At 40.0% G+C, this 15,974-nt stretch overlaps 1 protein-coding gene across 14 annotated transcripts in view; it reads right to left on the bottom strand.

The window, feature by feature from the left end:
* Positions 1-610: 610 nt before the first annotated feature.
* LOC131685972 (protein sprint) overlaps positions 611-15,974 on the bottom strand; it is a 78,111-nt gene continuing 62,747 nt past the window's right edge. For 13 of the 14 annotated variants that reach the window (XM_058970030.1, XM_058970020.1, XM_058970021.1 and 10 more), the window contains 4 exons: positions 13,997-14,442; positions 1,129-1,500; positions 867-1,065; positions 611-808 (listed from right to left, as the gene is read on the bottom strand). In XM_058970030.1, coding sequence (XP_058826013.1) covers positions 663-808; positions 867-1,065; positions 1,129-1,500; positions 13,997-14,442 — 1,163 coding nt within the window. In that variant the 3' untranslated portion in view covers positions 611-662. Of the gene's footprint in view, positions 809-866; positions 1,066-1,128; positions 1,501-13,996; positions 14,443-14,644; positions 15,906-15,974 lie in introns of those variants that run through there. The other variant, XM_058970033.1, reaches the window with a different exon arrangement.

Raw genomic sequence — 15,974 nt, 5'->3', positions numbered from 1 at the left:
ATTTTCATATTCAAATAAGAATTAACATTTCCTTCTTCGTTCCAATCCGGCAAACCAGGTAGCACCGATTTCAGAATGAAGATATTCACTTTTAAGAATGTGTTTGTAATATCGTTGGAGCTACCGATGGGACCACCTACAGGTAGATTTTGAGGGGAAAAAACAGATAGCCTGCCTACTGAGATGCCAATATTTCCATTCATGACTACAATCGGAGACAAATTAAGTGACACTCGGGGTACATTACTGCCCGAGTATAATTGCGTTCGTCAATCACAGAACTTGCGGCATTATTTTTTTTATCTTCCGGGGAGGGTTTAGAGGTTTACAGATCAGTCACAATGTGATTGTAAAAATATTTTTCCGTTTCCTTTTATCGTTGAAAACTTGGACCACCGTTAAGATTGCTTAAAGTACTGATTGGAGAAGACGGCATACATCACCACATATTTATAGAATGTGGTGGATTGGAGCAAGTAATTAATTGCAGTTTCAATATGCGGGGTTAAATATCGTGTTAACGCGAATATATGCCGGTTTATACGTATGTACCGTTAATTGTCACAGTTTTCAGCTATTGTTTTCAGTGTTACGAAACCATGCTTCCTGGTAGAGTTGCAATAAATAAAATGTATATTTTGAAAAAACCTAGTTTCATAATGCTATTGATTACTATCAGTCAACGTCGTCGGCATTACCGTAGGCCAGGCGATTTTCGCGTCCACTCGCTTGTAAGCAATCATACAGTGCTTACCACAAGCCGCCATCCGCACATCCTGCGGACACTCGTTATCTTGCAGAAGAGTTTCTGAAAAAAAATAATAAAAGATTAACGTAATATTTAACCTTAGTACCCAAAACAGTACCTTCTCCATCAATCAACTTGAACAACCCATAATCTTGAGCGTTTGTGATCCGTGCCTTGTGAGCGATGATCCGGCACACCTCCCTCGTCGTTGTATGAGGTCGTATCGGAAGAGTACGAGTCTGAATGGAACCATTGTACTCGTCGGGAATGATGACCCGTAGCACCGAAGAGCACTCCGGAAAGGTAGGCGATGTCCACTATGGAAGAATGCGAGTGTCCCGTTAGGCTGTTACCCCAGTCCACGCAGAATAGCTACTCACCTCCACCGATCCCGAAAGCCCGTCGTGATCCTGTAGGGAAAAGTTTTTCAGCACGTGAACAGCACTGCAAAGTGCCGTCAAATAGTAACCGGCTTCCCCGCTGAGCAGTGAGGGCTGTATCAAGCCCCACATGTACTCCGCCTCGATCTCGGCCCCGATGAAGCCACAGTGGGCAACCACTAGCACTAATACTGGAAGGAAATCGTCGGCACTCAACTGCTGCCCGTTGGTGCAGCTGGTTGCCTCGAAAATGGTCGACACTGCCGTCAGAAGTAAGTCCAGCTTTTCCAACGGCAGTTCCGCTTCCTGCAGCCGCACAAACAGGGTGGAAATTTGACGCAAAGCACTCGCACTCGGTGGGGTGACCGTGTTCTGGAACGAGGGAAGAGAGCAATGAGGTATATATAGGTTTGGCACGGTTTGCTAGTATTGGCAACCAAAAATATGTGAACAATCCAGAAGCACAACGGATCGACGTCATAGCGTTCACACTATTCAAGGGGAGCGGAACGAACGGTATGGCGAAAGCAAGTCGATTTATTCTGTGATCACTTACACCACTCATGTAAGATTCATCTTACGAATACCAAAGTGCCCTCTTCGTCTTACTTGTATATACTACATTGGGAAGAGAGAGGATTGAGAATGTAGCTTGTGAGTGTATTTACGATTCGTATCGAAGATATCAAAGCAGGTTGAGATCTCGAATTTGATAGCTGATTTGAACCTGATTTTCTGTAACTCAACGTAAAAATTCTTGTGAAACTGTTCGAATTTTACTATTGTCACTGATGACGACATTGGTAAGTAAATTGTATTTGATTGTGTTGGCGAGAGCTGGTGAATTACTGCATAGGAATCGGAAATTGTTACTTTGCTTCTAATCATAAGTTAGAAAATACTCTCGTCATAATCACATCACTTCTATAAATAATACAAGTCGCACAAATCAGAATACCTATTGGGCATAGCGTAGTTGGTAAAACAATTGCCTTGCACGTTGCTCACCAGGGGTCGATTCCTAATCCAGCACCTAAGATTGAAAATCTTTCTAAAGAGATTTTTCTAACAAGAAAAAAAGATACAAAGACCCTAAAGTAAAAGCTCTACAATTGAAATTAGAAAAGGCAGAAACCGAGAAAACTCCAAAAACTCTTACCAATTTACTAAAATCAGAAATATCCATATATTTCTTACGCGCCGCCAATAGGTCTAAATTGTTAAGTTCGTAATACATTTAATGGCCCTTTTTTGACAATAATCGTTTACGTCAACCGCCCAGTAGGATTCAGTCATCCTGCGTTAGTCCAATGCGTTGGATATTTATTCAATGAACGCCCGTCATCTTCAACTGGGCGATGCTGTCAAGCTGGCGTAAACGATTATTGTCAAAAAAGGGCAATTAAACGTTTTACGAACTAAACAATTTAGACCGCCATTATGGCACGTAAAAAGCTGGATAGAGCGGTCAAGCTAAAAAAAAAATTCAAATATAATAAAGATTGGAAAATAAAAAAAAGAATAAAACGAATTAATTTCAAATAAATAAAAAACTCAATAAAATGTAAATACAAAAAAACTAGCTTTATAAGAAAATAGTGCAAAGTAAGAAAAAAATAAAGAAAACCAAGAAAATCCAAAACTTCTAAATTTTGTAAGTTTATTTCAAATTAATTCGCTTAAATTAGGTAGATTTTAAAAAATCGACAAAGGAAAACATAAATGTTAGTTTAGAAAATTTAGTAAACAAAAAATATTAAAAAAAAATTGAAAAATGCGAAAAAACAAATGAATTAAAAATGTGAAATAAGACAATTTGTGAAATAAAACAAAAAAAATAAAAAATGAGAAAAAATCAAAATATCAGAAAATTACGAAAAACAAGAAACGAATGAAACTAAATAACATTAAGAATTATTACGGAATTAAAGATAATGTTTAAAAATCAAAAACAAAAAATGAAGAACGAACTTTTTAAGAAAAAATCCAGGAATAAAAAATGGAAAATAAAAAGTATAAAAGCTTCAGACAACATAATAAAACTGAAACACAATGAAATAATGAAAATGATTAGATAACAAAGAAAACAACAGAAGAGTTAGAAGAATTAAAGATAAGGAAAACCAAAAACATAACAAGAAAAAATTAAAAAATGCAAAAAAAAATTATGATTGATAAAAAAAGAGTTCAGGAAAGTAACGAGATGAAAAAAATTAAGAAACACAAAAATAAAAAAATATTAAATAAAGGTTTGAAAAATTAAAAAAATAGAAAATTGAACAAATAAAGAAATATTTAAAAATAACAATTACGCATATAAGGAAATAGACAAACTTACAGCTGAGGACCAAGATTTTAAGAAATCGATATTTTGCGCTTTCTGAAAGTAAAACATTTCAAAAGTATTTTTAGAAAAATCCGAGCTAATCAGGGAGCCGTTTTTATCTGTATGCAAATGGTACTTAAAACTTTGAACCCCTTTTTCTCAAAACCTTATCTTCTAAATCGATACTATGAAAATCTCAAAAAACGTAAAAATAAAAGTTTTTAATATAACCTTGATACGGCAGTTCATCTCTTTCTTGCATTGGTATGAGAAGCAAGAGGGGAGTGGTTAGCTATTCTACCCGCTGAAAGCGTCGGCCCCTTGCAAGCAAACCTGTGAACCACTCATTTGCCCGGATTATTCAAACATAGGTGCTATGAATTAGTTTGACGAAGCGATGTCGGACAGCAGCCGAATTAAAGTGATATGTCGAGCCACCGATAAATTTTAAAACTAACTTTCATGCGGAATACGACCCAATCCGGGTGTTCCGAATCATGACTGAATGTATATCCGTCATGATTCCTTTTACGCTAGCCGCCTACGCACCTTACTCGATTACACACGGTCAGCTAATGCGCGGGCTGCCTCAAAGTCGATGAGCTCTTCCAGGTCTCTTCTGAACATAATTTTAGCCATTTTAATAACCCATTGGGCCTTATGACCCATTCAACCCAATGGCATTCGGCCGAACGACATTCGGCCTAATGACCCGGCACCTTATTTTCTGATTTCCTGTAATTTTCCAAATTTTCTCTTGATTATGCAATAAAAATTGGACTAAACCGTTTTGCGCGTTAAGGGCACAAGACCTAATTTTAATTAAGTTTTGTTTTTTTTTGTGTTTCGAATTCATCTCGTCAGTAACTAGCACCATCTGGGTGTCTAGTTAGACGATGTATCTGAACTAGTACCCAAATTAGCACTAGTTAGACACAAAAAATTCCAAACAGTTCACACGACATATGTGAACGCCTAAAGCCACATGTCCCAAGTGATGTCCCGGGAAACAAATATAGCTCTGGTTTGCTGACGAGAAAGCGAAGACGAACTCTTGTCTTTTGGTTCAAGAAACCAAACTCCTGATATTATGCAATAAAAACTGGACTAAACTGTTTTGCGCGTTAAGGGCACAAGACCTAATTTTAATTAAGTTTTGTTTTTTTTGTGTTTCGAATTCATCTCGTCAGTAACTAGCACCATCTGGCAAAACGGTTTAGTCCAATTTTTATTGCATAATACCAGGCGTTTGGTTTCTTGAACCAAAAGACAAGAGTTCGTCTTCGATGGTTCACATATGTCGTGTGAACTGTTTGGATTTTTTTGTGTGCTTAGTGCGGTTAGTGCTAATTTGGGTACTAGTTCAGATACATCGTCTAACTAGACACCCAGATGGTGCTAGTTACTGACGAGATGAATTGGAAACACAAAAAAAAACAAAACTTAATTTCTCTTGATTATTTTTATAAATTTGGCATTTTTTTGTTCTTTTCTTAATTATGCTAGTTTCCGATTTTCTGAATACCTCTGTCCCATCCCAAAAGACCAAAGGAGTGACATTTACCTTCTTAGCCTAGTCACTCCTAACCCCCTATAATCTGAAACGGTCGGTACGGTTGTCCTCGTTTCTTCCTCATTAAATTCTTTAAATTTTAATTTTCTTTTCTTTTTGATTATTGTTATATTTTTTTGGATGCTTATATTTTTTTAATACTAAATTTTAATGCTAATTTTTCATAAATCCCTCGACTATTTTTTTATTTTTCTATTTTTTTATTATTTAAAATTTTTCTGATGTCATTTTTAATTTTTTTCAATTTTCTTAGATTTTCTAATATTTTATTTATCCAAATTATCAATGTCCCTTTAACGCTTTTGGTTTAACATCTTAATTTCGTTTTAATACTTGAATCGTATCAATATTTTTAGTATTTTAGTATTTTTTATATTTCGATGAAAGATCCAATTTTTGGTAGTATTTGGCATTGCAAAACCGATCTAGAAATGAATCTTCCATCGAAATTGCGGTATGACCTAATTTGAGTGGCCTACTTCAGAAATTTTGACTCATTAACATTATTTATTTTCCATTTTATTTGCACATTCTTACCATTTTATTGAGCTGGATTTATTCTTGAAAAGGAATAAAGTAGGATTGAACCAATTTGTGCATCAAGGCCTAACTCCTAGTTGGAATCAGAAATCTGAACATATTGGCTCAAATGGCTCGTTCCCGGGCTCGCCGGGGATTTGTGACTTGCCGTGTCTTCTCATCATTTCACTGATCGGAAGAAAGGGAGGGGGAAGAAATAGGATAGAAAGGGTGGCATTCAGTACAGCATCTACTTATCGAGTGAGACAGTTCCAATCTCATTTCACGATCGTAGACACCAGCACCAGCAGATATCTCCAACTGAGAGCTCTAAGTGTAACACGCCACTTGCGCTTATTGTTGTCTCTTCATATAGTCAGGCAAATACAAGTATATTAACAATATATGAAAAATCACGCTTTATCTTGCATCGCTTCTTCTCCACTAAATCCGAACGCTTTTATCACTTGAGCACCAGTTAAGCACATCAAAATGAAGTTCGTTTGCATTCGATAAGTATCAGGTCGAGTTAACAACATTGGATTGTAGCGATGTGAACGTTGCTTAAAGCGCGTTCGCTGTCAGTTTTGGCAACTATCCGAGCCAGGAAGCCAGCTTATGTCGGTTTCACTCGATTTTCAAAGAAACGTCAAAACATTCACCCTCTCGATGGAAACCTATATGTGAATGTAATATCGCTGAGAGAAAGAATTTCCTGGCCCCATATAACCATTTGTGACTTAATATACTGCGCGACAGCGACAACCACGAGGATAGTACATCCCACCACCTGGCGATACTCTTGTAAAGAACAACAAATTTGAATTCTTGAGTTATCGCGAACGATGAACCAAAGCTCTGGTTATATCTTTCCGAAATTGACCCGCAGGTACAGGTGACGACACTGTACTGCACGCGAATTTGAAGATACAGGATGAGTCGGTTAGAATTTTTAGAGACCTCCTGGCACCTCATTTCCACCTTTCATCACTGTGGAGACGCTGCTAATACCCAAGAAAACTCCGATTCTCATCGATCAATGCATACTGCCAACTTGGCCTCTGAAGATTTTCTGTCCACCTATCAAGAGAACATTCGTGGAATGAACACAAAAACTCAGACCTGCTTGGTTGCCCTTACCTCCTGCGATTACGACAGAAACATGGCTACGCGATGATGTGTTAAACTCCGGGCTTGCGACGAGCTACGCAATTTATCGATCGTAATTCTTTTACCAGCCATCTACGTCGCGGAGGTGGTGGTGTTCTTATTGCGATAAAGAAAAATCTTACTGGGACGGAACTAAAAATGCCCTGATGTGAATGTTTGGAAAAGCTACACTACACTCAGGGTAGACCCTCACCATGAGTCCTTCGTTTTAAGATTTAACGTGTGGTAACCGTCACCGTCCAGAGACGGTTCTGATACAACTGATGACGACCTCAACTTTGATTACTCGATGCAACCTCGATGAAGTCTCAATGGCTATTAGTGCAATCAGTAGGCGTGATATGCTAAATGCAAACGATTTATATCTGACAGTTTCGGTGTTATATGATGCCGTAATGTTCCTTAAAAAAGTATCAGTAGAAGAGCAGATTGTAAGTATTCGTCGTGGAGCGCCGATCTTGCAACCGCTACGCAAAGTACTCCGGCAGTTACGTCACAGGACCGACCACAACAAAACTATTCTTCGACAAATTGAACTGCAATACGAAACAGTGGGATTCAGTGAGTATCTCAACCAATGCAACTTCCGAAATAATCCCTCGACATTAAATTTATAAATAGCAGAAGACATTCCGGGGGTATTCCAGAAAATGTCCATCTTCGAGACAAATGCTCACAGTCCGCAGCCGAGTCGGTGGATCTTTATGCAGATCACTTCCAGCCCTCCTGTCTGTCAATCGTAAGACTGCCTTGACACATTGCCAACCTATAATATCAGCCTCCTCCCGCTCTGACGTTAACGATGCCGATGTTTTGAGAGCTTTGTCCAGCGTTGACCTGTTGAAAGAACCAGGCTAAGATTGCTTGGCTCTTTTGTTCATAAAACATTATGCCCGTGCGCGCTCTGTACCTGTAAGCATTATTTTCGCGGAAAATGTTTTCCTAAGTGCATGGAAAAAAGCTGCTATATAGTACCTATTTATAAGACTGGAAAATCTCATAATGTTGAAAACTACAGAGGAACCTCGCTTCTAAATTGACTGGCCAAAGTTCTGGAAAATGTAAGATGTACACTGCATCTTCAAACATAATTCACGAACGTCAGCACAGATTTGTAGAAAAAATGTTCGACCACTTCGAACTTGATAACGTAGATAAGTTTTCTAGCTTCATTTGTCGAGAAGCGTCAGCAAGTTTATGCAATATAGGAAAGTCACCTAGGGCCACTTATCTTTATCTTCATCATCAATGATCTCTGCACCCGAATCAACTCTAGAAAACTACTCTACACTGATGATCTGAAAATCTTTCGTTCAATTGCTTCGAGACTTGACTTAACTGTGCCCCAAGCGGATATAGTAAATAGTGACCTTTCCCGGTCATGTAAAGCTAAGGAGAATATATGTCCTCCCGAAGCTACTCAAGATACTGCGCACCTTAAACTAGATCCACAATTGCAGCATGCCGACGGGTGCAATCAGCCAGATTCCATCAACGACGTTCTGCTCTCAACGGAACTTTTATGTTATGGTAGCAACCTTTCCCTGTCAGGTAAATGCAATGAATGTATATGTTCTTCCGAAGTAGGACATACAGATGCTGCCCCCACTGAAAACTCGCTGCCATTACAGGTGGACGCCACCGACGCTCATCTTTATACCGCTTAACCGTCAGGACATTACTTGCAGGAACATCTTAGTATCTACTATCAGAACATGAGAGGACTACGCACCAAAATTGACGAGTTGTTAATCGCTAGCTCAGACGCCGAATATGATGTTATTGTTCTAACCGAAACGTGGCTGAATGATCAAATCAATTCACTCCAGTTATTCGGCTCAAAGTACACGGCTTACCGTAACGATCGCGATCCAGACAGTATAGGGAAAAAACGCGGTGGCGGTGTGCTTATCGTAGTGTCCAACTGGCTCTCGTCTAAACATAAAACTGCTAGAACCGATCTCGAACAACTATGGGTAGATATTCGCGGTCGCGATACTAATTTTTGTGTTGGCGAAGTGTATATTCCCCCCGACTCCGCATGTGATATAGATATTATTCAGAAGCACATAGACTCAGCACTTGACATCGGAACTTCCATTCAACCCAACACGGCTCATCTACTGTTTGGTGATTATAATCAATCTGGACTTCTATGGAAAAGTACCTCCTCCGGCTATGCCTTCCCAGACCCTTCTGAATCAACCTTCTCTAGAGCGAGTATTGCCTTACTGGACGGAATGTCTGTATTGAACATGCTGCAAATGTGTACAGTAATTAACAGACGAAATCGAACCCTGGACCTCCTTTTCGTAAATGAAGAAGCTTCTATTAACTGCACCGTTTCAGAAGCCCTTGAGCCGTTAGTTGCTTGTGACGCACACCATCCTCCTCTTCTAGTAACGCAGACCTGTCCAGTTAGTTGTTTATGACGAAATGCTAGATGTCAGGGAGTTCAATTTTTCAAAAACTGATTTCAATAGGCTCCAGAACTCACTGCAGGCAATCGATTGGGAGACTTTGCTGAATTCCGCGATCGATGTTGCCGTAGAAAAACTTTCACTGGTCCTAAAACAACTTTTCAAACTACATGTTCCCGCACCACGTCCCCGACCAAAACCAGCATGGTCCAATCGTCAATTACGTAAACTGAAAAGACTGCGAGCAGCTGCACTTCGGCATTACACCAGCCGACGAAACCCCCTCACAAAACGAGAGTTTATTGAAACCAGCAACAATTACAAGGCATATAATCCCTTTCTCTATTCAAGACATATCGCACAAACCCAATCGAACCTGAAACAAAATCCAAAGCAGTTTTGGTCTTTCGTTAACGGGAAACGTAAAGAAAATGGGCTTCCTTCCAGTATGTTCCTTGCAAATGAAACATCAAGTACCCCAAGCGGCATCTGTGTGTTTTAAAAGGCTCGGCCAACTCTACTCAGGTGGAACAAAGTCTTCAGGATGTCCCTTATGATGTAATTAATTTAGGCATTATTCAATTTACTGACGAAGATATTCTAACTGCTATGAGAAAGCTAAAGTCTTCAACATCGGCAGGACCAGATGGTATTCCTTCCATTATACTGAAAAGATGCGCAAGCGCATTGTGTACGCCTTTAAGACTAATTTTTAACCAATCGCTGTCGTAATCAACGTTCCCCGTCTGTTGGAAAAAATCAGTTATGTTTCCCGTTTTTAAAAAAGGTGACAAGCAAAATGTTGCGAACTATCGTGGCATAACTTCACTTTGCGCTGGCTCAAGTTTATTTGAAATATTAGTAGGAAATGTGCTGTTTCGTGAGACCAGAGCATATATATCGAAGGACCAACATGGCTTTTTTCTAGGTAGATCGACAACTACTAATCTAGCCCAATTCATTTTGCTCTGTATTAAAAATATTGAAGTTGGATCTCAAGGCTGCATTCGATCGTGTAGATCACTCTCTTCTACTGGCAAAGATGAAGCGCCTGGGCGCTTCGGAAAATTTTATAGGGTGGCTTAAATCATATCTCGTAAATCGTTCTCTGTCTGTAAAATTAGGAAATAACGAGTCATACAGTTTCATTAACTTGTCGGGAGTGCCTCAAGGGAGCAATCTAGGACCAATGCTTTTCTCGTTGTTCTTCAATGACGTTTGTTTTGTTATACCTCCTGGGTGTAGACTTATATATGCACGATGATCTCAAACTATTTCTTATTGTGCGGTCAATAGAAGATTGCAAGGAACTACAGCAACACTTAGATGCATTCTGTAGTTGGTGTAATCGCAACTTGTTGGCTCTCAGCGTGTCCAAGTGCTCCATAATATCTTTTACACGCAGAAAAAATCCATTACTGTGGAACTACACCATCTCCGGGGAATCGCTAGAGAGAATGACAGTTGTCAGAGACCTCGGTGTACTTCTGGACTCACAACTGACATTCAGAAATCATTACTCTCATGTTACAGCACAGGCAAATAGAAATCTCGGTTTCATTATAAGAATCGCCAAATAGTTCACTGATCCATATTGTTTGCGGGCACTCTATTTTTCACTTGTGCGATCTGTCTTGGAAGCGTCAGCACCAATTTGGTGTCCTTACACAAGCATTTGGATCAACCGAATAGAAGCAGTGCAGGCAAGATTCCTCCGTTTTGCTCTTAGAACTCTGCCGTGACGTAACCCAACAGAGCTAGCACCGTACATCGATCGCTGTCGTCTGCTCGATATGAAAACCCTAGCCAAAAGGCGGAACACATTTAGAGCAGTATTTGTTGGGAAGATATTAACTGACCAAATAGATGCTCCAGATATTCTCTCACAAATAAATGTCAATGTGCCCCCGAGAAGTCTCAGATCGCATAACTTTTTAAGACTCGAGTTTCAACGCACCGAGTTTGGTCAAAACGAACCCATTAGGGCGATGTGTAATGTTTTTAATAGTGTTTATGACCATTTTGACTTTTCTGTATCTTGTGATGTTATCAAAAATAGACTAAGAAGGTTGACTTAGATTTTAAGATTCATTTTTTGTAATATTTGTATTTTTTATTTTTGTGATGCTGTGTACTATGTGATTATATTTTAGTGTAATGTGAATCCATTGTAATCAGGTGTGAATATATGAAAAGATAATGGGTTTTTACGCCCATTTGAGGATTGCTTCTGAAGTATATCCTGAAATGGGCTTTTCCCATTCATCTACATTTCATATAGACCAACATAGGTCAGATGAAAATAAGAAGAATAAATAAATAAATAAATATTGTGGAGTAGTGCTCGCTAAATGAAACGCAGATCAACGTCGATAAATGTAAGTTTTGGGCGCTCGTCAACTCTAAGGAGCTGCGAAGCTTGTGTCATCAAAAGGGTGGACTCTATCCGTGACCTGGGAGTGCCTTCACTGCGTCGATCACATCACTGCGACAATGGCTAAAGCTTTTGTAACATTGGCCTTTTTGAAACAGAACACTGCTGATTTCGAGGATTTTTACGCACTGAAATCTACATACTGCACACTTGTCCGGAGTACGCTGTACAAGTATGGGCGACATACAACGTCGTTCAAAATAATTGATTGCAGCGCGCTCAAAGAAGGTCTGTACGGTTTGCTTTAAGAAAACCGCCATGAGATGACCCTATCCGTCTGCTATCGTATAATAATAGATGAATGCTGATAAATTTACCAACACTTGAGTTTCGTCTTACCTTTTGGCAAAGAATGTTCAATTTCGATATGTTGTCGAGCAATATGGACTGTGCCAATTTTTTTGAAGGATTAATTTGTTTGTTTCTCCTCGTGTTTTAAGGAACCGACCGCTTCTATGAATTCCTAGGCACCGTATAGCATACGGCCAAAAAATCCGTTAGATAGATGTTGCAGCTAATTTAATGAAACTTTCGAACTCTTTGACTATCATACTACTAAATCTAGTTATAAGTCAGCGATAATCAACTTTTACCGCTATAACAATAAGTTATTTGCATTTAATCTGTACGGTATCTGCCGCAGATCAAACAAATGAATAAAGAAGAGCCTCAGTCGGAGTTGTCGTGAAAGCACCAATCAACGCCATGAGCGACATGGTTGCGACTGCCACCACACGAGGCATCCGTATGACAGTATTTAACGTACGATTGTCGTATGAATCGAATAGATGTATTTGGGTTTGGGTCTTGCTACGGAAAAAATTGAGTAAAAGCCAACGCCCATAAAAAGAAAATTGAGTAAAACCACTTGACATGAAGATGAGTTGTTCTATCAACGACCATACGATAGACAGGTGGAACGACCAACTCCTACCAACAGTAGGCAAAGGATTCTTCACATTTTCTTTCGAACATGTCCATATGATCCTGCCTAGTCCTAGTTTTTCGTTCTAAGTTTAAAAATGATTCGTTCTAGAATACCTATCCGTCTGTCAATTTCATTGCTTTCGTTTCTCTTAGTCTTAAGTTTGCCAAAAATAGCCAACAAAATTGATACAGTAAAACCATTTAGGCTCGAAAAGGGCACACCTAAAACTAATTTAGATATGGGTCATTCTGTGCGAAACGATCAATCAAAAACCAATTGCGTAGGAATTGTTCATATAGGACCAATATAAAAAAAATCCAAATGTTTGTATCCCTTGGTCCATTAGAGCACACCACCGGAAATTCGCCTTGATAAGCTACCGGTAGTGATACATACTTTGAAGCAGGCAAATGATATTCTTTGGTACGGGTCTTTAACGAAGGCCTACAGAGTATATGTACCAGCAAACCAGGTTGAAATAAGTGGGGTCGTCTGCTGTTTTAAAGACCGCATGCTTCAGCCAGTTATTCGGTGACCTCCGTCGGGTCTGCTCAACTTTACTATCCAAATTATGAAACGTAGTTAAATCAGTTCGATATGCTTGTCCTAATTTTTGACATATCATTTTTAAACCCCTAAAGCACATTTCACACACTCAATTCAGTTACCGAAACTTCCCAACTGCCCTGTAGTCTGCAAATTTATAAACTACTATCTCGACAAAATGTGATTTGTTTACTGATTTTCGGTGAAATATTTTCCGAGTCTAAGCTATGAAACGCCACTTTTCCTGAAATCTCAGCAAAAAACAATTGGTTGGAGCGTTCTCAGCTGTTGAAATTTCGGCAAAAGATGCAAAAAATCCAAGATTCGAATAAGTGTGTAGGCCAATTAAAATAATTTAGTGGTGTAAGTTTGTGGAAAATTAAAAAAAAAGATGGTATCATATTTGAGAAACTTTTGTATCAATAGCAAAGGAAACGAAAGAGACAAGTACATTAAACTCATTCACAAGTGTGTATAAATAGCATGCCTAGCGAAAATGCTCCCGAGAAGCTGATGCTTCCGTGTAGTATGCAGCGCATGTCAAGAAATGTGTTTCCTCCCAAGCGAGAAATACATTGAACCGCACAGGTTAGTCTTAATGCACAATGAGCATGGCCTGCTATGAGCGTTCTCACAATTTAGTGCGAACAAGAAAGGTTTTCTTACGCGCCAAATAACGAGAAAAGTGTTTTTTGAAATGGAAGCTGAAAATTCTAAAATGAAACTAGTAACAGGACCATATTTGAATATCACAATAACTGTTTGGTAAAAAAAACTTTGGTCCTGCATGCCGCAATATAGCTCAAGCCATGAACTACAAATGAAATGTTTCACTGACTCTATACTCGTTACTGATCTATAAATTATGCAATACGTGATTCAAGATATTCCAAGAGCTATTTAAATCACGCGCTCAACATATTCCACAACCTGCTACTGCCAGTACACCTACCTTGATTCCAAACACCATCGATCCCCGGCCGGATGCCTGCTTGACCTTCTCCACCAGCAGCTGAATGTCGCCGGACTGCGTGTAGTAATCCACAAACAGCCCGTACAGATGTTCCCTCAGTGGCAGGATCACCAGCCGATGCATCACCTCCTCCAGTATCGAGTCGAGATTCAGAAACTCGTCCGATTTCAGCTGAGATCGCGCCTTCTGCACCTCGGCCGCAAATTCACCCTCACCGTGCTTCACTAAGTAGTTCTTCATTCCGCTCATAAACTGGCGCATGTTGCGCATTATAACCTGCGGAGCCGCTTTCGACTCTTTGGTGCACGATATAAAGTTTAGAATATTCCGCGAGAAGGTAGACTCGGTATAATCCGCGAGGGATAACGCATACATGCCAATTGTTTCACCCGGTCCACTGAAGACAGTCTTGTTGCGGGGGTGGCCTGAAAGAGACAAGTTAATATGGGGCGATTAGTTAGGTTGAGTTTACTAGTCTGATCTGCTCAAACACAAGGAGCTCTAATTGGTTTAACTTTTTGCACTATCACTTAAAGCCGCAATGGCTTTCTACAAACAACATGTGCGTCTGGCTATATATCAACCGCACCTAAACGGTTCCGGGATACATCGTTCAAACACACGTACCTTCTGATACACATCGCAAGCAAATCAATATTTTTCTAATCAACTGTTTCCATGTCAACCGAAATTTTGTATTCTCGGAAACTTCCTCGGCACACTCAAACTTTCGAAAATACTTCTGATAGCGCTTCTTGTAATACATGCACTCGCCCCGTTCCTCCTCGATGTGACCGACATCGATGGTGATGTTGCCAGAACTATCCAACCCAAAAAGCTTCTGAACGTTTACGCTTTCGCTCTGCATCATCGAATTCGCTGCTTTGATCGAGTTCGAAGATTCGACTAGCGAAGAATTGGCCTCCTTTGGTTGCGATTGATACAGTGGTCCCATCAACGATCGATTCAGTGCATCCAATACATCCAACTCGATCTTTCTGGTATCTGCTGCGTTAGGTTTACCCTTCTTTTTAACTGATTTGGGTGATTTCTTGGGCGGTTCGACCTGATCCAACGTCAATCCATACTCTGCCCCACTCCCGAAATGGAAAAAATAATCCAACGCGGAATACGACGTATCGATGTAAAGAAAATCTTCTAGGTTTATAATCTCGTACTCGTCAAGATCCAACAGCTCGAAATCGTCGTTGACGCTAATCGATGATGTGCTGTTCTGCAGATTGTACTCTAGTTGAGATGCAACGTTGATCGATTTCAGCCCATATTCGAAATTTCGCGCCCGATCGCCGTCACTAATGCAACCACCGCAGCCGCATTTATCACCAAACTGACCGGTTGCTGCAATAGCACTGTTATCTACTCTCGACGACTGGCAGTCGCACACATCAGTGTCCAGCAGCCGCAGATGATGTGACGGTCGTAGTAAGCCGCTTTTATCAGCATGTGTGCAGTTTCGATTATCGCGAGTTGCAATAACAGCGCTAGACCGCAAATTGTTTGGCGGTGAGCTGTTTACTGGAGGATTTACTCGATCATATCCACTCGCACGATCCGTGCCAGCATCCGTCTCAACCGGATTCTTATTCTGGCTCGCGAACTTTTCGAGCAACCACTTTTTGAACGACTTCATGGCTTATGTAGAGGCGATTTTTTCCAGACTGTACGAATCGTCGGAATCTAAAGTTTCTCATCAGAACGGTGCTGAGATTTGAGGGGGCACTGTTAAATCGAAACACTCAGCGACTGGCGGCGATGCGTTTCCAGGCTGCTACTACAGCACTAGCATGCTAATGCACCAGGTTTGACGTGGGAGCTTTAACTGTGAACCTCCGTACCGATGAAAATCTGCCAACAAACTGACGACGGATTCGTGATGCACTTCGTACTGAGTTGCACTTTGCTGCGGTGAAGAAACGGACTAGCAAAACAAAAGAAC

The sequence above is a fragment of the Topomyia yanbarensis genome, chromosome 2 (assembly GCF_030247195.1).
Source record: "Topomyia yanbarensis strain Yona2022 chromosome 2, ASM3024719v1, whole genome shotgun sequence".
NCBI classification, from domain to species: Eukaryota; Metazoa; Arthropoda; class Insecta; order Diptera; family Culicidae; genus Topomyia; species Topomyia yanbarensis.
The sequence above is the reverse complement of the archived record's forward strand: the minus strand, read 5'-3'. Positions and strand labels throughout refer to the sequence as shown.